This window comes from Strigops habroptila, chromosome 8 (assembly GCF_004027225.2).
Source record: "Strigops habroptila isolate Jane chromosome 8, bStrHab1.2.pri, whole genome shotgun sequence".
NCBI lineage: Eukaryota > Metazoa > Chordata > Aves > Psittaciformes > Psittacidae > Strigops > Strigops habroptila.
The window spans coordinates 26107045-26127650 of NC_044284.2; the positions used below are offsets into that span (position 1 = coordinate 26107045).

Here is a 20606-nt window from a genome sequence, read left to right on the forward strand (position 1 = left end):
AAACTCCAAGTGATTTCATCCCCCATGCTCCCCCTCGCATTGCTGCACGTTACAGCAATCTGTTCTCAGAGGGGAAGTGGCAGTTAACAAGAGCAGCTTTCCCCGTTTCTTCCCCTCTGCGATTCTGTACATCTCCCCCCAGCGCAAACCTGAAAGGCTGGAATTGAGCAAGCTGCACGCCCCCTTCTCCTCTCAGCCAAAACCAACAGTCAGAAGTGCTCTTATTACAACACTGGCACTAGCACTGCTCATTCATTCAAGCCGAGGCGCTCGGAGTGTTTGCTAGGGGCTCACTGCGTCTCACTCGCAGTCTTGTCTCTGCTGAAGTCTGACTTGGACTCAAGCTCCAGACAGCACAGCTATTTTCAGGAAGCAGCTAGAGAATGCTGCCCCAAAAAATACTTTCTCTGCTTACCCTGTTCTGTGTTTTCAGGGCTTCTATTTCTGTTCTGGATGAAGATGATGACTATGATCTCATGTACGTGAACCTGGATAATGAAATTGACAGTCCTGTTCTTGGTACTGAGGAAAGTAAGTAGATTTAAACTAAATTTGTTTTAAGTGCAGAATTGCATTATTTGTTGCCTAGCTCTTGTAGCAGTTACTGTTACAAACATTATTTTTTTCCCCAAAGGAAGAAGCATGCGCTTGTACAAGTAGATTGGTATGGACAGCAAATGCAAAGCACTTGGATGGTGTGCCTTGGAATTTTCTTTATACTCTTTATTTTTCAGTTTGCCTGCAAAAGACTGCCAATGACACTTACTTTTAGAATTACTATAATACACACTCCTTTACTTTTCTGTTTTAATATAGAGAGAAATACACTGACAGTCTGGAGCACATAAGCCTTGCACGGAGCCAGATTTTGTCAAATACTCCAGTTTAAAAATACAAGTACAAAAGAATAGCAACATCTGTATCTTCCATTCCAGCTGTTTCATGTGACTGCCAGCGCGAACACACCAAGTGGGACAAGCTCTTCATTATGCTTGAGAACTCGCAGATGAAAGAGAACATCATGCTGCAGGCGATGGATGAGATCCTGAAGGTGGACCTGCAGACCCTGAAAGCAGAGCTGAGCCAACTCACCACCAACCTCGCGGGCACCTTGGCCGCCACGTTTGAGAAAGTCACCTCCCACATCGTGTCACAGGTAGAGCAGGCACTTGTGAGGAACGGTGATCTAGCTGGAGAAGCCAAAAGGCTTCATGAATCTGAGCAAGGAAAGCTTCTCGAGCAAATTCTGCTGCTTGGCCACAATGTGTCCAGCAGGCTCGGCCGGCTGGAGAGCAGTTGGCTGAGGAGGTGTGAGGTGGAGGCTCAAGAAACAGCTTTTCATCAGGATAAATTTAGTCCCTCCAGAGGAGACGATCCCATTTTGAACTCCCTGTGGAAAGAGCTACAGCAAACCAGAACTGAACTGAAAGCATCACAGAAATGGGCAGCTCAGCACTTACTGCCAGCAGGTAAGTCCACATGTGCTATGCTTTACTAGAGAGCTCTCTTTGGTGGCCCTGTCAGAACATACATCCTATAAACACCCCTCTTAAGCATCTTCCTCTGCATATGACTCCAAAGCAATCTTAACGAACAGCACAGCAGCTTTGGGCAGTCTGCACATATAGGGAGTAAACCTATTAACTGTTCTTTAAAAAGAGGTGCTGAGATTTTCAAATGTGGGATCAAAGAAGGGTTTGATCAAGGAAGGCTTCCACCTCCCGCAGGATGTGCCAGATCAAAATGGTTGCCAGAGAGCAACAAATGTATTTTAAACATACAAATTATATTCTCTCACCTTTTACCTTCCCAGCTGGTAACTCCTTCACATATGCAGTAGTCACTGAGCTCTCCTGTTCTCTTCATGCATGTACCCACTCCTTCCTCTTCCTAAACCAAGCATTGTTTCCTCACCAACTCCAACTGCCCAACAGTAGAGTGAGATCTGAGGACACACTGCTGATGCCAACCAGCTAAGCATGCTTCCCGCAGCAGGGAGGGCACATTCGCTGCATGCAACTGTCAGAACATTTCCTCAAGCATGGAAAAATTAGTAACACTGTGGTATTGTTGGGTTTTTGTTTCCCCTTCCAAAATGTTTGCACTAGTCAGCAGGCAAGGCGGCCATAGAAAGATGAGCTCATATCTGAAATTTCACATCGATTTTTCTGCACAGTGTAACATTACGCCCAAAAAGCAGCTACAGCAACTTGGGTATGGCAGAGCAGCCCCCGTTATTTAAAGTGTGGGTGCAAAATTGCTACATGCCCAATATAACCACACTGATCATACCTACCTACCAGACAGTTATCACTCTCATAAATTTTTCACTCTCATAAATTTTGACATCTTTAATAACTGTACTTCCACAAATGTTAGTTACTGCAGTTTAAAACCCCCAGAAATTCACACTCGCAGAATCCCACAGTGCGTGTGCGAATAGGAAGTTGGCGGGAAGTTACACCAGCCTCACCACCAACTCTTAGCAGGCACCACCAGCGTGAGCTCCTACATGGGTGAGCAAGGAGGAGTGCTTCTTTTAACTGCTAAAGCAAAGGCAACAACTTACACAAGCCTCTTACAATACATACTCAACATAACAATAGCTTACATCAAAGTGTTAAACAATCTAATATGAATCTATACATTCATGTAGGGCATGAATTCAGCCTTATAAGTAAATTACTTTTACTCCTTTATTTGTCATAATGTTTTAGTAATGTTTGCATTACAGCAATACTGGGGGTAGATCTTACAGCATATTCCTTTCCTCCCCGAACACGTCTTGCCTTCCAGAAAGCATGATCTCATTCTTTATCTCTCTCCTGTAACACAGCCAGCCTTGCAACCAGTTATGCTGTGCTAGGTGAGAGAAACAAACTTGATCAGCATTAACAGTCTCAGTCTCATCAGTGGAAATCCAGATTATTTCCATTGGTTCCCACATGGTTTTATATAAAACGTTCACATTTTTTAATTTAAAGGGTATATTTTAAGTACTTCCAGAGTGTCTCTCTGGATTTTTTTTTCAAGGGAATTTTTAGCAACTGACTTTAATTTCTCACATTTTGAATTACTGCCAGCCATACTCTTGAGGGATTTTCTAATCACACTTTTTGTTCTTCAGTGAGGCTGTTTTTAATTTTACTTAGGCCTTGATAATAAAGCCTGAAAGCTTGCTAATTAAAAGCTTTTTCACAATAGCGTTCTTAAGTAGCATTTTAAGGAGTATCCAACAGTTGCTCACTGACCCTGCCCCTCCTCAAAAAAGCCCATGAAGAAACATAAAATCTGCTCAAAATTTAAAGGAAGCAGTCTGCAAAATAACACAGCAGCACACTCCTGGAGGACACAAAAAGTCCTTCATTCACTGAAGCAGAAATTTCCACACACATTTTAGACATTTTAGATCTTCTAGCTTGTTTAAACAAGAAACAGACCAGCCTAATTGTAGCAGGGGGCTGCTTCCCATCCCCACCCCCACCACATCACCTAGACTATGAAGCATATATAGACTATACGGCTAGGGAACAGTACACAGAATACCAAAAATGGCTTGGGTTTAGTGATCATCAGTTACTTTTCCAAGTTTAATTAATTTTTCTTACAGCTTTTAACTAATTTCTATTATCAACATGTTGATTAGCTGGAGATGAGAGCTGAACTGTTTTAAGAATATCAGTAATTTTCTACATTTCCTGTGCTTAACCAGTGTATACAAAAGTCACCAACCAATAGCCCTAAAGGCAGAGTCAGGAATGGGAGTCATTACAACAAGCACACATCTCAGCATGCTCCTGCCAATGTTTCCTGTGTCTGCTCTTCATTAGCCCCTGTCCCCTTCCCCTCTGCTGCCCAGTTATCCATGGGACATCCACAGGACACAGCTGTGGATGCTGCTCTAGACACAACTACCCAGCTGCTCCGTTTCCCCAGCTGCAGCAGCAGTCTCACACTGCTATCCCAGGAACGGCACAGTATCTAAACCTGATGTTTGATAGACCACGCTGTAATGCTGTTTTTATTACTCTGCACTGAAAAATAGCACAGAGGCTAAACCAAGACCTAAATGAAACAGAAAGAACTACCCAACATAATTACCCAATGTAAAGTGCTAATTCTCTAGGTGATCCAGCAAAAGAGCAGCTCTCCTAAGAGGCATGTCAGAGCAGAAAGCACCTGCCTCACACAGACCCTCAGGGTAGCCCAACTTCCCCAGGCAAAGACCAGGGCAGACAGGCAGTATTAAACGTAAATGACACTTTGCACAGCCGAGGACTATAGAAAACACTATTTTTGCAATGAAGGAAGAGCTAAGACTTGTTCCTGCAGCCTGATTAGCCCCTAGACCTGTTGCTATAGTGTTAGATCTGACAGCTTCTTCAAAGCATCCTTCAGGATCTCTACATCCTGCTGGATAAGCTGAGCTCTCAGCTCCCTTTGAAAAGCCCGGAAGTGAGCATATGTCAAGGGTCCTAAACTGTATATGTACAAATAGACTAGTTTTTATTTACTTAACAATCTTCCTAACTTTTTCAGGGTGCGAAACAGCAATTCTATTCCCCATGCGTTCAAAAAAAATATTTGGAAGTGTTCACCCAACTGCTGGAATGACCCTTCACTCCTTTACTGCTTGTATCTGGATCAAGGTGACTGAGGCTTTGAACAAAACTATTGTCTTCTCCTACGGAACCAAGTTAAATCCATATGAAATCCAACTTTATCTCAGCCAGGAGTCTGCAGTGCTTGTTGTTGGTGGTGACCAGCACAAGTTAGTTGTCAAAAACGTAGTTGTTCCTGGGAAGTGGATCCATCTCTGTGGCACCTGGAGCTCGGAGAATGGATCTGCATCCCTGTGGCTGAATGGAGAGCTTACAGCCACAGCCTCGGACATTGCCAATGCTCATACCGTTCCAAACGGAGGGATTTTGCAGATCGGTCAAGAAAAGAATGGCTGCTGTGTTGGAGGTGGATTTGACGAAGCTTTAGCTTTCTCTGGAAAGTTAACTGGCTTTAACATGTGGGACAGAGTACTCAGTGCCAAAGAGACAGCAGCACAGAGTGGAGAAGATGCATGCAGTATGAGGGGCAACATCATTGGGTGGGGAGTCACAGAAGTTTTGCTATATGGAGGAGCCCAGTACATTTCTTAAATTCTGGCAAGGCAGTTTCTGAAGCAGAGAACATATTTCATGAAGAGCTGAACACCAATCCATGCAAGTAAACACGCAGGAGCCCATGTTGCTCCAATTCCCAAAGAAGATTAGCATTGCAAGTTTACAAAAGGAGGTACTGCAGAAACGGGATTTGATCTCTGCCTGCTGTTTTGGTAAAACACTGAAAAAACAATACATCAAGGCATGACATTGGAAAAGCTGTTCCTGAGGTCAGACGACTGCTGTCTCTCTAGCACAGTGTTTTCTGATGTATAAAAGCAAGTGCCACTGTGGACATTTTGGAGCTGAACGGTGCCCCTGGCACCTCTGCCAAGGCAAACCTATCCAGCTGACCAGTCTCTACAGAAGGCTGCACACCTTCCAAGCTCCTCCAGTCACTGGGGTTTATAGTACTAATGTGAATTGTACAGAGGAACCACATAAACCAAGAAATGTGTTTATTAATCATTGTTAGCAATTTGTAGACTGTAAAAAAACTAGCTCACTGTTTAAAACAATATTTATGCCACAGACTGACCTAACATATAAGAGTAATATTCCCCATCTTAATCTGATGTCACATTTGGAGAAAATGCAGCTGTATTATATTGTAAATTGACTTTTTGATAATTTTATTGAAATTATTTTTGTAAAGTTGTTCTGTAAATAAAGGTACTTTACTATACTAAAACTTTCCATGGTTCTTATGAACTGAAACTCTGAAACTAAGTAAGTATAAATCAGGAATTTTTCCATACTTTGTACCATGCAGTTTTAGCTGCCAACAGAAACATAAGCATCTCATACAAAGGGAGAGACCCTCAGAGGACTGAAATCCAAGCATTAGCCAGAGACAGCTTTAAAGGCCCATCATGATAACAATCCCTCTTGTGAATGCTGCCACGTGCAAGGATCTGCCACTCTAGTTCTCCCATGTGGACACGGTCACTTTTACAGAAGAGATGCTTTGACATACTGACACATGTGCGTTGGAGGCTGAAGGAAGGATTGGTTTTGACCAAATAAAAATAGCCAGTCGATACCCTATGCATAATGCCGGCCATCTGAGAAGGACATACCCATTTTAAGATACATTTAGATATCCAAAGTAACCAACTTGTTTGGTGTTAACAGGAAGTTTGTACAAGGCTGATTGATGAATATTTGGTGGCAGCAGCTTTCTTCTCTCATATTCACAAGCTTATCCAAAATCCAATAAAAACATAGGGCTGGATACAGTGCCTAAGAAGCAGATGCAGAAAGCCAAGATACTGGTGGTGATTTGCATGTAGAGAACAGAGCAGAAGTAGAAATGATGAACAGTTGTTCACTGGATACATTATAATTTATGACAAGAATGTTTATTCACTACCTGTTGAAGCCTCTGAACAATTTATTGTGGAGAATGTCTTATTCAAAGCAATTCTTATTTCCACTGGAAGCAGCCCACCCTTCTGCTGTATTCACATGTTTCTCTGTCTTTCTTGTTCTCTACAGATGTCCTAAGAATGCACTTTGAAAAGTTTCTTGACATGTTGCTGCTATGCTTTTCCCCAAATACGACACAGCTACCAGATCCTTCCTCTACAATACAAAAGTAGTAAGAAAAAGCTATGACAAGGTAATTTCCGCCTTACTATGCCATTCAAGGGGGCTGTGCTTCATACCTCAAGTTGTATGACCTGCTCCAAAGTTTTGGCAACACTGTTTATTTAAGATAACTGCTCCAATTGCTGGAATTTCTCCTATTAACCTGCAATAAAAATGTATCTAAATTATAAATGCTTAGTATGACAAAAAAAAATCCCTAATGAAGTTGTAGCTGTAAACAACCTGAACTACAGAAAGATTACCTCTGCTCATCTGATTTCAGCCAGAAAACAGATCTTCAGACTTACAAAAAACACTTGATGTTCCAACATTGTGCAAGGGCAATACCGCTCTCAAATCCTCTTTCCATACAGTGCCCTCCGTTAAATGAAAACAAATGTCCATGAAACGAAGCAGAAAAAACAAAATCCTCAAAAAGATTACCAGAAGTCCTTCCTGGTTACTTTTCTTACTGTACTTCATACCTGAAATGCTCTGTCTTGGAAGTAGCCTTTTCCTATCTCTGTTCTGCTTTGGCAAATGACCAAATGCAAAGCCAGACCTTTCATTCTCACTGACTCAGCTGGACAACTCGAATAGCAAAACTTCCCTCTGTTTTGCTATTCATTTATCACCTCTGTGGACTAGCAAGGCTTTCCCATAGTCTACCCCCTCCTACCCAGCACTACAAGTCATCTCCATCAGCATGCTTCTCTCTTTCCTTCCCAGCCTAACTATATATTAATTTGTCAACGGTCACTTTGCCTGTTTGGAAAACACTGAACAAATAGTATTTTGAGGGAGTTTGGGCTCCAAACATGAAAAAGCCACTGCGACCCTGCTCTTTCACTGCAAATGTAGAAATGAAGGAGCAAGCGCAAGACATGCATGCCTGGGATATGCTGCTGAGCCCAGTTTTGCTCTCTAACAAGCCTATGCTGAATGCAACATCCACATTCCTTGCCTGAGCTCCTCTGGAAGATGGAGCAGCCGTGGAAGTCTCAGATTACAGCAACGACTGCAGGGTAGGTTTCCTGCTGTCCCCTGGAATCCGGAATAAATCTGCCTGATCCCTTATTCTGATGGAAGGTGTCAGCACAGGGCCTCTCAGCATCAAGAGCATGGTACAGACACTTGCATGTTTAGAAGCTGAGTTCACACTAACCACAACAGAGTAGGTAAACACTCTTTCTAAAGAGCTCTTCTTTAGCTAATAAGATAAGAAACTAATTATACAGCCAAACAGTTGCCCCAGGTAATCAAAAAAATCCAGTTAGCTCTCAAACACTCCCAGGCAACGGGCCAAAGTCTACTATCAGTCTCGCTGGTGCCATTAGGCTGAGCCCTGTCTGTGCAGCACCAGAAGAGGACTCTTTGTCTCCACATTGCTTTGTAAATTCAGCCTTAGCAGCTTATCCTCTTGCTTTCCTTTTCCCTTCAGTAAACACTCAGTCTTTAAGCGCAGTTCTAGCCTACTGCAAACCAAATTTTCATGCCTGAAATACAAACTATGTACAGTGCAATTAAGCCACTACGCAAAACAAAGCACTTTGAATAGTCAAAGTGCCCTCTTCCCATCCGGAATTTCCAAAGCTGATGTCCACAGCAACACCTGCTGGTAGAATAACATTAACACACAAAACCGGGCAGGCATAGTCATGATGAAACCTTCAGTTGTGGGTGGGTATCACTTTTCCCAAACCTATGACTATACCAAAAAACCTGCTTCAGTCTATTAATAGCACTGAGTTACACGTGGTAATGCACAATGTTAACAGATAAATACTAACATCACGAGTCTTAAAAGAGTTATCCATGTGGCTTTGTAAGTTGTTAGCAATATTCTGTTCTTGGACTCTACTCAATTAGTGTTATCACATAGCCTATACATGTTTATCACGTTTATCACACATTTGTCCTTAAACAAAGCAGACAGAAATATAAAAACTCTTACCATAATGTCTTAAGGACAAAATTACTCTCTAGCTTAGCTGTCCCTCCATAATACACTCAATTTATGTTTTTTTAATAAATACAGAATGCACACATTTAATTTGAGGACTTAACACGTTCATAACAATGTTCTTGGAATAACTAAAGAGCTATTATATGTACTTGAAGAAAAACAAACAGTGATTTTACTATCACAGTAGCACTGTATTGCAACAAATACCATGAACTTTACTACTTCAACCAAATTGGACCTCCTTTTGTAGAAGTATGAATATTTTTGGCTTTCTAAACCACAAAAGTAAAATGTACAGAGCTTAGCAACAATGTTCTGTGTAAAGCTAGTAATGTAGGCAAAATTAAAGAACCACTACAATCCTTTTATATCTTACATCTGACTATTTTGCCACAGAATGGGATTAATTTCATCCCCATTTATATTTTGGAGTATTGCCAATGATACTAAAAGAAAGGATAAGAGCCTGGTAACTAGTGTTTCACATCACGGCTTATAATTTGGAGTCCATTAGTATGGTATACCCACAAGTACAGATGTGTTTCCTGCCCTGTGGGTCATCCAATCTATAATGGAACTTCCATATTCAACAGGGTTCAGTAAATTCACATATTCTTGAAAGGTACTCTTTGATATGGTCTGGGTTTAGATTGTGTCTTAGATGTTTATAGATACGTCCATATGTCTGCTTTATATATACAGGTCTCATAGATGTTTTTCCATGTAGCATGTTAAATTGTATATATGCCTAACTAAGCTAATGGTGGGCATGCTGCAGGACTAAAACCAAAATCTCAGTGTGTTCATACCTTGAAGGACACTGTTGACAATGGTGTCAGTGTGATCAGCCAGCAGATCTGCTTTAGCGATTGCAGCCAAGGATAGATAACTTGACATGTTTCTGCACAATTCCTTATTGCCCCTCTGAAGAAATTTCACTGCCACTGGAACAGCTAAGGCCATTACTGGAGGTTGGTTGTAATTCTGTAAAAACATGGAAAAGCACTGAAAAATAAGGAGCTGTAAAAATGATTAAAATAAAGTCTCATGCTGATCAGAGTAGAAAAACAAAAATCAAAACAACAGGTCAAAAAAGGAAAAAAAAAAATCAAGAAAGGTTACATTTTGGTAGCACCACTGAAGGCATATTCCAAAGAAAGAGCAAGTAAAGGAATATAAAATTACTGCACCAGGAAATGCTAATGACGCACCTATTTTTGACTTCTGCAAGAGAAGAAGAAAATATGAAGTGTACTACTTAAGTGTTAATTGCTGTAGCATTTCTAACAAGACATTTTGTGTTTGGTGCTCTCAGAGAAGACAGCAGAAGCTGTATCCATCATCCACACAGAGTAGGTCATTTTCATCCCAAAGCATAGCAAACACCTTGGAACAGTCACTCATGCTGGTGACTGTTAAATATTGCTCCCTGCATAGGAGAGGCATTGCTGCCTTTCGTTCCTGTGTCACAGCATTCTGCCGCACGCCCATGTCCAGCCTGGAGCGCAGGCTCAAGACTCAGGGAAACAATTTCAAGCATGAGTGAATCTTCCCCAATGCAAGTCACAGCTTCCCTCATCTAAACTTAAGTGTTTAAGTGATGTAGTGGTGTTTGCTACTACTTTGAGTTTCGGTCTATCTTTGTGCTGGCAGAGACTACATGAAGAAAGGACTCCTCTGTTCCCAGAATATGATCTCATGATAAGCCACTGGACTAAAACAAAGGCAAACTGGACAAATGAGGAAAAAGAGTATGCATGAGTAAGTGTACTGGGAGACTTGCTCACCGGGTTATAGCTTTAGTATTGATCATCCCCTTTCCTGTAATAATTAAGACTTATTTTTTTAAACTCCAGCCAATTTCGCTGAACAGCAGGGTAAACTGAAATTTTACAGGACTGCTAATTTCTGTTCTCAAAATGGCACCAAGCTTCATCAATCTCAGGGGTATCTGCACATACACTTAGGGTTTGACATTAAGGTCAGAAAAGGTTTTCTGCAGCTATTTGTATACATGAAATTGTGTGCACAGATTATACACATCTATTGCCCATTAAGTTCCCATACATAACTGCCCTTGAAACTAGGATGGTATGTTTATGTGTAACTGAGGACCTATATTCTCTCTGGAGCCTCCTTAATCAGTGTTTTTCTCAGCTCTTCACCCAGATTTGGACATCTCTTTGAAAGTGGAGTACATCACTGTTTCTGAAAATAATCCTGCAATATGATTATATTTAATTAGCATCTGGAATCACAGGCAGCCACTGGAACCCAGATGTTTCAGAAAGCAACAAAATAGTGCAAAGAAAGGCAGTACAGCTGCTCATTCTGGAGCAGCGCTGAACAAATAAATTTGGACCTGAGAAAAACCAAATCTATCATTCCATATATGATGCTACATTTCCTCCTAGGCCAGTTGTGCCTCCATCAGCAGTAACTGCCTTTGCCATCAGCCTCACAGAGAGCAGGACTCACCCTAATTAAGGCTCCATTATGCTACTCAACTAGTGCAAAAGAGCCAAGTTTAAGTGGCTATGATGATTTTTTCCTTGCAAGGGAAACCTGCCAAGCAATGGAACACTGCATCTGCTCTGGGACAGTGCTTTTCTCCTGGCCCCTGAGGAAAAAGGAGCTGCAACAACACATAGGTGTCAAGACAGCTCATCATGGCAACTGCCATATGATCAAGAACTACGTCTTTAATGAGAAAAGCCCTTAAAATGAATAGAGCTTTATAGAGCAGCATGTTTAAATCAACATAATGCCTCACTATATTTGGCTGAGAGGCACTACTGAGTAAAGCCAAATTCTGCCTCCAAGTTATACTCTAGGACTCCATGCAGAAAGAATGGGAAGATAAGGTTTGGCCTTCTGACTAGGATTTAAAAGATCTAAGAAAATTCCAAAGAACAGTTTTGGGTTTTTTTTCCTACAATAAAGATAAAATACTTAGTTAAGAAAATGTTTGAATTCAGATGGAAGGAAAAAGGTTTCATTTGTTCCATTATAAATATCAGGGCACGAATGCACACTTACGAAAATGGGAAGGTGACAATGAAAAACAGATTTCAATAATACGATACAGTGACATTTGCAAACCTAGGAGACCTCCCTGCTGGTAATATCAACAGAAACATGCTGTGAGATTCAACCCAGCTGTCAGATGTTCATTACTACTTCAACTATCCCTCACGTATTGTATAAAAACTCATTTTATGTTTCTTTTTTTTTTTTTTTTTTTAACGCAAAGGAGCTCACTGATAATAGCTCTGTTTCAGAGAGCAGTAAATGTACTTTTATAACTTACTCATTTCACTTCAATGAACCCCTTTCTTGAAGTAATCTGCAACACAGTGCAATCCCCAAAACATTTGGATATGAGCTATCTTGATTTAGGCATACAGTTGCCAACAGCAAAAACTGAGAGCTTAGACAAGCCATGGCATACTTTAGAAATCATATTTCATAAGAATGCTAAAGTACTGCAAAGATAAAATTTGTACAGTGTGTACATCTGTACAGATGTACAGTGTCTCATCTGGAAAGTTTAAGCTGTGTGGCTACTGGTATCCAAAGACAGTTACTGTCTTACCTCCAGGGACTCAAGACACAAAGGGACACAACCAACGCCTCCAGGAACGTGTTGCCTATTGGGAAGTGTGGTTCCTGACAAAGCCAGTCACTCACAGGGCAAGCCCTGGTACGCTGATGACCTACACAGGATGTGCTTCTGCGCCCTGCGCTGGGGTGCAGTTTACGGTTCATGGCTCAGGGATGCCAGTGTGGTACAGAAGAAATCTTGCTAAGCCTCATCCACAGTCTTGACCAAATGTCTGGCTAGAATACATCTCCATGTTTCCCAAATAAAAATCAACAGGAACCTGGGCTTATGAAAAGGAGGTTTTTTCCTTCTTTTAATATTTTGCTATAATACACTTTTTTGTGCCTCTTCAGAGTGACATACTGGGAGTAAACAGAACTGACCATACTGAAGTAAAAATTAATTGAAGCAAATTCAGCACTAATGTTATTTTTTCTAAAACTCTTTGTTTCTTTTAGACTTTAAACACTTTCAGCCAGAGTAGATGAGGAATCTCAAGATTATGGAACAATATGTCCTACAAGGAGCTAAGCAAGCACCATACTTGTGCCACTATCTATTGAGTTTTTCTAATGAAAAAAACCCCAGGAAAAAAACAAAAACCCTCAAAAACAAAAAACCCAAACACAACAAACCCACAACCAAGATAAAAAAAAACCAACCACATCTGATTTAAGAGGCAGAGGTAAAGCAGCTATGAAACAGAAGCCATACTGCAAACATCAGTATGTAGTCTGTATAGAAAGGCACTTCATAGCAACTGTTTCTCCATCTGCCATGGAACTAGCCACGAATTGTACCCACAGCTGAAACTTTAGAAACAACCCTGATTTTCACTTCCAGTTAGATAACTCTACACAGAAGTTTCTCTGTGGGTGTCTCCAGTATTTATATTCCTTACTCTACAAAGAAAGATGTTGCCTGCAGTCCCAACTAAAAAAAACCCAAACCACAAACAAAAGCAAAAAACCCCTGCCAAACTCACCCTGCTTTAATACCAGATTTCCACATGCTCCCCCTTTAAATGTCTTTTCACCTTCAGCTTATTTCTTAGAAAGCCTTGGAATAGCCCATTATCTCAAAAAGGTCTTGCACTCAAGGGAATGATAGTTCATAGACTACTGAGTTCAAATAGGGCCCAATTTCAGCTGTTGTTCTAGCAAATGTTTTGAGGACCAAAATACCTTTTTGAACTTGTTGCTGCCTCCAACATTTAGTAAAATATTCTAAGAAAATATTCCAACATTCTCGGCCAGAGGATAATTTCTTTCTAGTCATCACTGCAATGGATGCCATATACATGTAATATACATTAACATTTGAGGTCATATTCTTAGTTCTAAACAAATGCAACCACTCCCATACTCCCTCAGAAACCATGAGGTACAACTGCGTTTTAAAAGATAAAACTGAATAGCCAGTAAATGCATTACGCTCCCTTGCTTTCAGCTCAGTCTTACCTGCAAGATACAGCTCATGATATCAGATGCAATTTTTGCATGTGGTGCATCCTCATCTTTCCCAGAAGGCTTCAGGTTGTGCTCTAGACATGACTCCCAGAGAGCCACAAGGGCTTTCCCATGCTTTTCTATGGATGCCGTCTCCCTAATGGCAGTGGTGATGCGAGTGATGCAGATTTCCACCACAGCCTGGTCATTGTCATTGGTCTGGTAGTCCTGGTTCAAGTGAAAAGACATACGCCAATGAATGCCCACCCTTTTCAAGGGCCCCACAAAACTAACTTGAAGACAAAGTTTTTTCTAACTGTCCACTATTTTCTCACTTCCACCTTTACAACGAATGGTTAGTGTGCTTAAACACAGAAATTATTCATCCCATAGATAATTCACTGGTTTAGGTTTTAGTTCTTGTTACTGTAAAGGTATTGTGTTATCAAACGATTTTTAGTAGTCTCTCTTGAAGCATGGTCTTGAGCAAAGACTGCAGCCGCACACCTTCGAACCACTCACACAGGCCTCTTCTCCCATAACCATCTTAAAACTGAAACTGGAATGGCTATATACACAATGAATACAGCCAAATGCAGTGTCCCAAATATTTCATATCATGTTGATATGCAGAGCAGTTGACGTCATCTACCTGGACTTGTGCAAAGCGTTCGACACTGTCCCGCATGACATCCTTGTCTCTAAATTGGAGAGACACCAATTTGATAGATGGACCACTCAGCAGATAAAGAACTGGCTCGATGGCCGCACGCAAAGGGTTGTGGTAAACAGCTCAATGTCCAGTTGGAAAACAGTAACGAGTGGTGTCCCTCAGGGATCGGTGTTCGGACCTGTCTTGTTCAATATCTTTGTTTGCAACAGGGACAGTGGGATTGAGTGCGCCATCAGCAAGTTTGCCGACGACACCAAGCTGTGTGGTTCAGTTGATATGCTGGAGGGAAGGGATGCCATCCAGAGGGACCTTGACATGCCTGTGAGGTGGGCAGATGCCAACCTTATGAAGTTCAACCAAGCCAAGTGTAAGGTCCTACACCTGGGTTGGGGCAATCCCAGGCACAGCTACAGGTTGGGCGGAGAAGAGACTCAGAGCAGCCCTGCAGAAAAGGACTTGGGGGTGTTGGCTGATGAGAAGCTTAACATGAGCCGGCAGTGTGCGCTTGCAGCCCAGAAAGCCAACCGTATCCTGGGCTGCATCAAAAGAAGTGTGACCAGCAGGTCAAAGGAGGTGATCCTACCCTCTACTCTGTTCTCCCGAGACCTCACTTGGACTACTGTGTGCAGTTCTGGTGTCCTCAACATAAAAAGGACATGGAGCTGTTGGAGCAAGTCCAGAGGAGGGCCATGAGGATGATAAGGGGGCTGGAGCACCTTCTGTATGAAGACAGGCTGAGGAAGTTGGGGCTGTTCAGCCTGGAGAAGAGAAGGCTGCGTGGAGACCTCATAGCAGCCTTTCAGTGTCTGAAGGGGGCCTATAAGGATGCTGGGGAGGGACTCTTCCTTAGGGACTGTAGTGGTATGACAAGGGGTAATGGCTTCAAAGTTAAACAGGGGAAGTTTAGATTAGATATAAAGAAGAAGTTCTTTACTGTAAGGGTGGCGAAGCACTGGAATGGGTTGCCCAAGGAAGTTGTGAATGCTCTATCCCTGGCGGTGTTCAAGGCCAGGTTGGACAGAGTCTTGGGTGACATGGTTTATTGTGAGGTGTCCCTGCCCATGGCAGGGGGGTTGGAACTAGATGATCTTAAGGTCCTTTCCAACCCTAACTGTTCTATGATTCTATGATTCTATGTTGAGTCACTGATGTAAACAGAGTTAGTTTCAATTAGTATCAATGTAACATGAATAAAGTTAATTAAATAGGCTTTATCACAAAATCCTGTAATCCCCTGTAATTACTGACACAGATGTCACATGGATATGAAATGGCAGCACTGTGCTATAACTAAAAGACTAGGAATACACAATCACCATTCCTCAGTCTAACCTACACTGTTCCACCCTAAAAAGTAACAAAGATGAAAGACAGACTGAAGTATTAAAACTCATTGGTTTTGCTAGATAAAGCATGTACATTTTTAAAGGGCTGGAGCCAAGTTCAGCACTAGCTTGCACAAGCTTGGCTCCAGAACTAGCCCTGGGATTCTGCACTGCACTGTGATACAGTACATTGCAGGTGGAAGCCATGATGTTTGGGTCAGTCTCAAGGCAATTTTCTGCCTTTATTCACAGATAGCCCTCTACAAGCTTGCATCCATGCACTTACTAAAAAAACAAAACCACACTTTTTCTTTTGTATAAGGTTACCTATTGATAAAGAGGTGAACGCATTAACAGCCACTGGCTGGGATGGCACAAGAGCGAGCCCCTGGTGAGAATCCTGGTCTCTGGCTGTGTGTGGACATGAAGAGCAGAGCAGTCCTGTTCACACTGCTGTGGAATTACTCCGTTTGGGGAGAAATACATGTCAAAGCCAAGCTGCAGGGATGGGGCAGAGCTGGAGCAGCTCCCCGATCTCTGGAGCCCTCTGGTGGGAATTGCAGCTCGAGGTAAGGGGATGGCTCTGCGGGATGCTTCAGCTGCTTAGCGCAGGCTGTTGCGTTTGCAAAAGCATTTTGTAGTGAATTCCAGTGTTTTCTCTTAAAAAGTATATTAGGGGGAATTTGAGTAAAGTTCCTGATAATCTGCAGTTAGCTGAGTTGAAGTACATCACAAACAGCAGAGGCAATAGCCAAAATAACTTGATTAATGTTCTGAAGACTGTGTTGATGTAACTGTTGTCAAAAAAATGACTAAAGAGAAGAGCCAGTGTACAGTGGCTCTCCTGATGTTTTTGTAGCATCATTCAGAACACTTTTTGCTGCAAACAGAATACACACAGTACATACAGTGCACCTGTAACCTCTTCAATATGCCTTAAATAGCATTGAATAAAAATTATGACAAAGATGAACCTGAAATATCTTTCAAGGAAATCCAGCTAGTGGGAACTAGATTTGGTTGCCACATTTTTAAATATTACACTTTGCTTGGCATTCTTCAGGTTTTTTAGAAACTTGAATTGTGCATGTCCTCTTAATATTTTATTTACGCATTTATTCTCATGAAATATGATTAAGAAGAGTGTTTCACTTACCGCAGATGAACTAATTATTCTTATTTGTTCAAGAGCTTCTGAGAGGCTTCCTTCAATTTCAGCATCCTCTAATGAGAAAAGATCCCCTGCACGTGAAAGGTCCTTTTGTGCCAAAACCAGCCCAAACAGGTGATGCATGGCTGCATTCACTGCCACTCAGCTAGACCTCTGCATGCACCATGTCCATGAATGATTCAGATGAGGACAGAATGGAAACAATCCTGTGGACTAGCAATCAATCTAATATGAAGAATAAATCTAGGGCATATTTCAAGACTTCCTTGGCCCCAATCTAAAAGGAAAAAGAAAACAGAGTGTGAGGGGCAGAATTAACAAATGCATTGACTGTCGTATTCCAGATTAGCAAAGCCTTTCAAATAGAGTCTGTAAGCAGCATACAGGATGCCCTGATCCAGGGATATCCTTAAGCACATAGCACAAACTGCATGTTGAAGGACCTTTTGCCCTCGAACACTAAATAGCTTAAAATTAGTTACACAATATATAACTTTTAATACATAAACCCAAGTATTTTTCATTTCAATGCATATTACCTGAGCAGGATAGTGACTAGACTAATTGAACTGCCTTTCTGTGGTTTCTAGCTCCAGTAGGAGAGGTTGAGGAGGCAGGTGAAGCTGCTTCCTCTGTTTTCTGGGTTGTTGTGTCTTGACTCCAGAAATACACTATTAGCAAGATTGAAAAGATAATGATTTTTGTTTAGAAAAACAGTCAGTTTTGTTGCCAAAATGATCCCTGCAGTCTTTTCAACTCATGTAAAACAAACAGTTGGCTGAGCTGAAACTATGCACTTCTTGGCTGGGGAATTTATCAAAAGCCAGGCCAAGCGGGGCCGGGCGCAGCATCATGCACACACTTGTGAGAGGACCACCTTGCACTTGTGCCCCCAAACTCTGGTGTTTAAAGCATCTGCAGAGGAGACATTTGCCTTCATTACAGGAGAAATTTGGGTTTTCCATATCTCTGAAGTGTTATTTGTTGTTGCAAACCTGCCAGGACTTGCCTCACGCTGATGGGTTCCCTCTACCTTTGAGGCAAGAGTCTTCACAGCCAACCTCAGTGCACATGAGAAAGAGACCAACAGCACAGGGTCCTTCAAGCCCAGAAAACCCCACAGGGCTTGGACACCCTCCTTGAACTTTGCCAAGGCAGGTAAAATTCATGCAAGCAGAAAGTGTCTGTCCTTGAGTCTTCCAAGGGTCTTCATGATGGCCCTACAAGCAGGAAAAAAGATAAGGGCCATCCCTCCTCCCTCAGCTCCTCATTGTACTGCACTTCATAAAAATCATAGAACGGTTTGGGTTGGAGAAGACCTTAAAGATCACCTGGTTCCAACTCCCCTGCCATGGGCAGGAACACCTTCCACTAGACCAGGTTGCCCAAAGCCCCATCCAACCTGGCCTTGAACACTGCCAGGGATGGGGCAGCCACAGATGCTTTGGGCAACTTGTTCCAACGTCTCACCACTTTCATAGCAAAGAATTTCTTCCTAATGTCTAACCTAAATCTCCCCTCTGTCAGTGTAAAGCCATTCCCCCTTGTCCTATCACTACATGCTCTTGTAAAAGGTTCCTCTACAGCTTTCTTCTAGGCCCCTTTAGGTACTGAAAAGTTGCTCTAAGGTCTCTCTGGAGCCTTTTCTTCTCCAGGCTGAACAACCCCAGCCCTCTCAGTCTGTCTTCTTCCATCCTTTCCCACCAAAACTATACACAGTGACAAAGCAGCTCAGCAAGCCACAATTTCTCAGCCCCAAAGAGCATCTCTAAGTGCAGTGCCCTCCAGAGGCTGCTAGCACTTCAGGCAGAGCTGTGAGGGACACAGGGCCGTAGAAGACCCTACTGTTCACAACCCTACTGAGAAAGGGCTGAACCACACAGAGGACATTTCACTGGCACTCATAGCAGCCACGCTGGCTAGAAGCATGCTGAGTTTCTGCCAGCCAAAGTGGACACAAATACATATAGTGCCATGGCCCTGAGTAAGCTCAGAGGCACATGAAAGGAGAGATGACAAATGGGAATGCTGTAACCTGTGCCCTGGGAAGCTGCTGCACAGCTCAGTGAGCTCACCCCAAACAAGTTCTGCTTGATGGTCACTTCAAGCTCCCTTTAGCTTTAACTGCATCTGTGTTGGCCATCTTTTAGTAAATAAGTGATCATTCTCACTCCGTCAACACGAAGAGTTGTTCCACATCATCTATATTTTCTCTATAATGAAGTTTGGAAAGACAAACACAGCATCGTTCAAAGAAACTGTGAAGTATGCTGTTGTTTGCTGCTGTTTTGTGAATCAAAATATCTTCCTGAAGTAAACATACCTAATGCAGATGACATACATGTAATATATGTATGCAATATATATGTCCTTTACATTTAGGTATGCAACAATCTAAAAGTTTCATCCTAGCTACTAGTGGCTGCAGGAATACAAGATACACAACAACATGACATGCACCTGACAAAATTATGACATTAACATAAGCACACTCTGAATATGATATTCATTAATCCATGAGTTTGAGTTAGCTTCAACGGTTATGCACTGGAAAAAGTAGTTGCTTGAACCAGATCAGTCTTCCTTTGTGCACACCACTTAAATGACCTAGTCTATGTTTACAATGAGTAAAATTTCACTGTAGCATTATATAGAGGAAAGAGGGATTTGACATATATTACTGAAGTAAAACACAGGAGAAATGGGGATATCATGAAAATTAGGCTATTTGTAATTTGGACAGAGTGATGAAGAGGCTGGGTGTGACAAACTAAGGCCCTGAACATCACCACGTTTTCCACGCAGGCTTGCATTAGATGAACCCTTTGTAGCAGTGTACAGCCACTGTCACCCCGATGGCATATGCCAAGTGGGGCAGGCAGAAAGCTCCTGCCCGCTGGAGCTCTGACAGCCTGCAGGAAGCTCTGCAAATGTGTATCAAACCCAGGTGCATCTTGACATGAGAACATGTATTAAAATACTGTCACAAATGACAACTCTCCCGCTGTCTTTACTTACTAATCTAATATAGAATATTTACTGATTCTGAGGCCAGGAAGAGATTTACCAAGCATGTCTTCCAGATGGCCCATGTGGATTCACAGCCAACTGCTTTAAGTTCTTTCCTTGAGTCCATGAACAAAGTACGGCATGGCCACAAACTAGATCACCTGTAATTATTGAGATAGAGTATCCTTAATCCCTGTTAAACCATCTCATGCTATTTTTCAGGGGAGAGAGAGAAGGGGGGGAGGGGGGGGGGGGGGGAACGCCACCCAAAAAAACCAACCCCAAAACAAAGAACAACAGAAAAAGACTCACCAAAGAAACCCCAAAACCCAAACAACCAAAAAACCACAAAACCCACCAAAACAAAAAAAAAGCAAACAAAAAACCCCAAAAGTTTCAAATAAGGGGCAAAACCAATGCAAAACACTGAGAACCTTCTGGAAACTACTCAATGAAACAATCTCTTTTCAATAGTGTAGACAGCACCTTATGCTTGACCTGCCCAAAGCTTTATTGTAAGAGGTTTTTAATTTTCCCAAATCCATTAATATCATTACACAGGATTTTTAGTTTGATTATTTGCCACAGGACAGAAGGAGAAAAGAGCTAATAAGATTGCAAACCCGGAAGCAACACAGGCTACATCCTCCTGGCAGTCGCTATG

The 20606-nt window shown here is 42.0% G+C and overlaps 2 protein-coding genes across 14 annotated transcripts in view; one reads left to right on the top strand and one right to left on the bottom strand.

Moving 5' to 3' along the window:
- Positions 1–20606, bottom strand: part of VEPH1 (ventricular zone expressed PH domain containing 1) — a 104785-nt gene that overhangs the window by 66738 nt on the left and 17441 nt on the right. For 7 of the 12 annotated variants that reach the window (XR_003992961.1, XR_003992960.1, XR_003992962.1 and 4 more), the window contains 3 exons: positions 16919–17210; positions 13777–13992; positions 9522–9696 (listed from right to left, as the gene is read on the bottom strand). Coding sequence is in view for 8 of the 12 variants with exons in the window: in XM_030496573.1 (XP_030352433.1) it covers positions 9522–9696; positions 13777–13992; positions 16919–17056 (529 nt within the window). In the remaining 4 variants the exon portion in view is untranslated. Of the gene's footprint in view, positions 1–2671; positions 2858–6491; positions 6910–9521; positions 9697–13776; positions 13993–16918; positions 17211–17472; positions 17505–20000; positions 20104–20606 lie in introns of those variants that run through there. The other 5 variants (XR_003992963.1, XM_030496574.1, XM_030496575.1 and 2 more) reach the window with 5 other exon arrangements.
- Positions 158–5841, top strand: PTX3 (pentraxin 3). 2 transcript variants are annotated; one of them, XM_030496581.1, is made up of 3 exons: positions 158–531; positions 936–1469; positions 4540–5841. In XM_030496581.1, exons 1-3 carry the CDS (start codon positions 384–386, stop codon positions 5151–5153), a joined length of 1296 nt encoding a protein of 431 aa, XP_030352441.1. In that variant the 5' UTR covers positions 158–383; the 3' UTR covers positions 5154–5841. The 2 variants fall into 2 exon arrangements, with proteins under 2 accessions (XP_030352441.1, XP_032775984.1); XM_032920093.1 differs by having other exon boundaries at positions 447–531; positions 635–1469.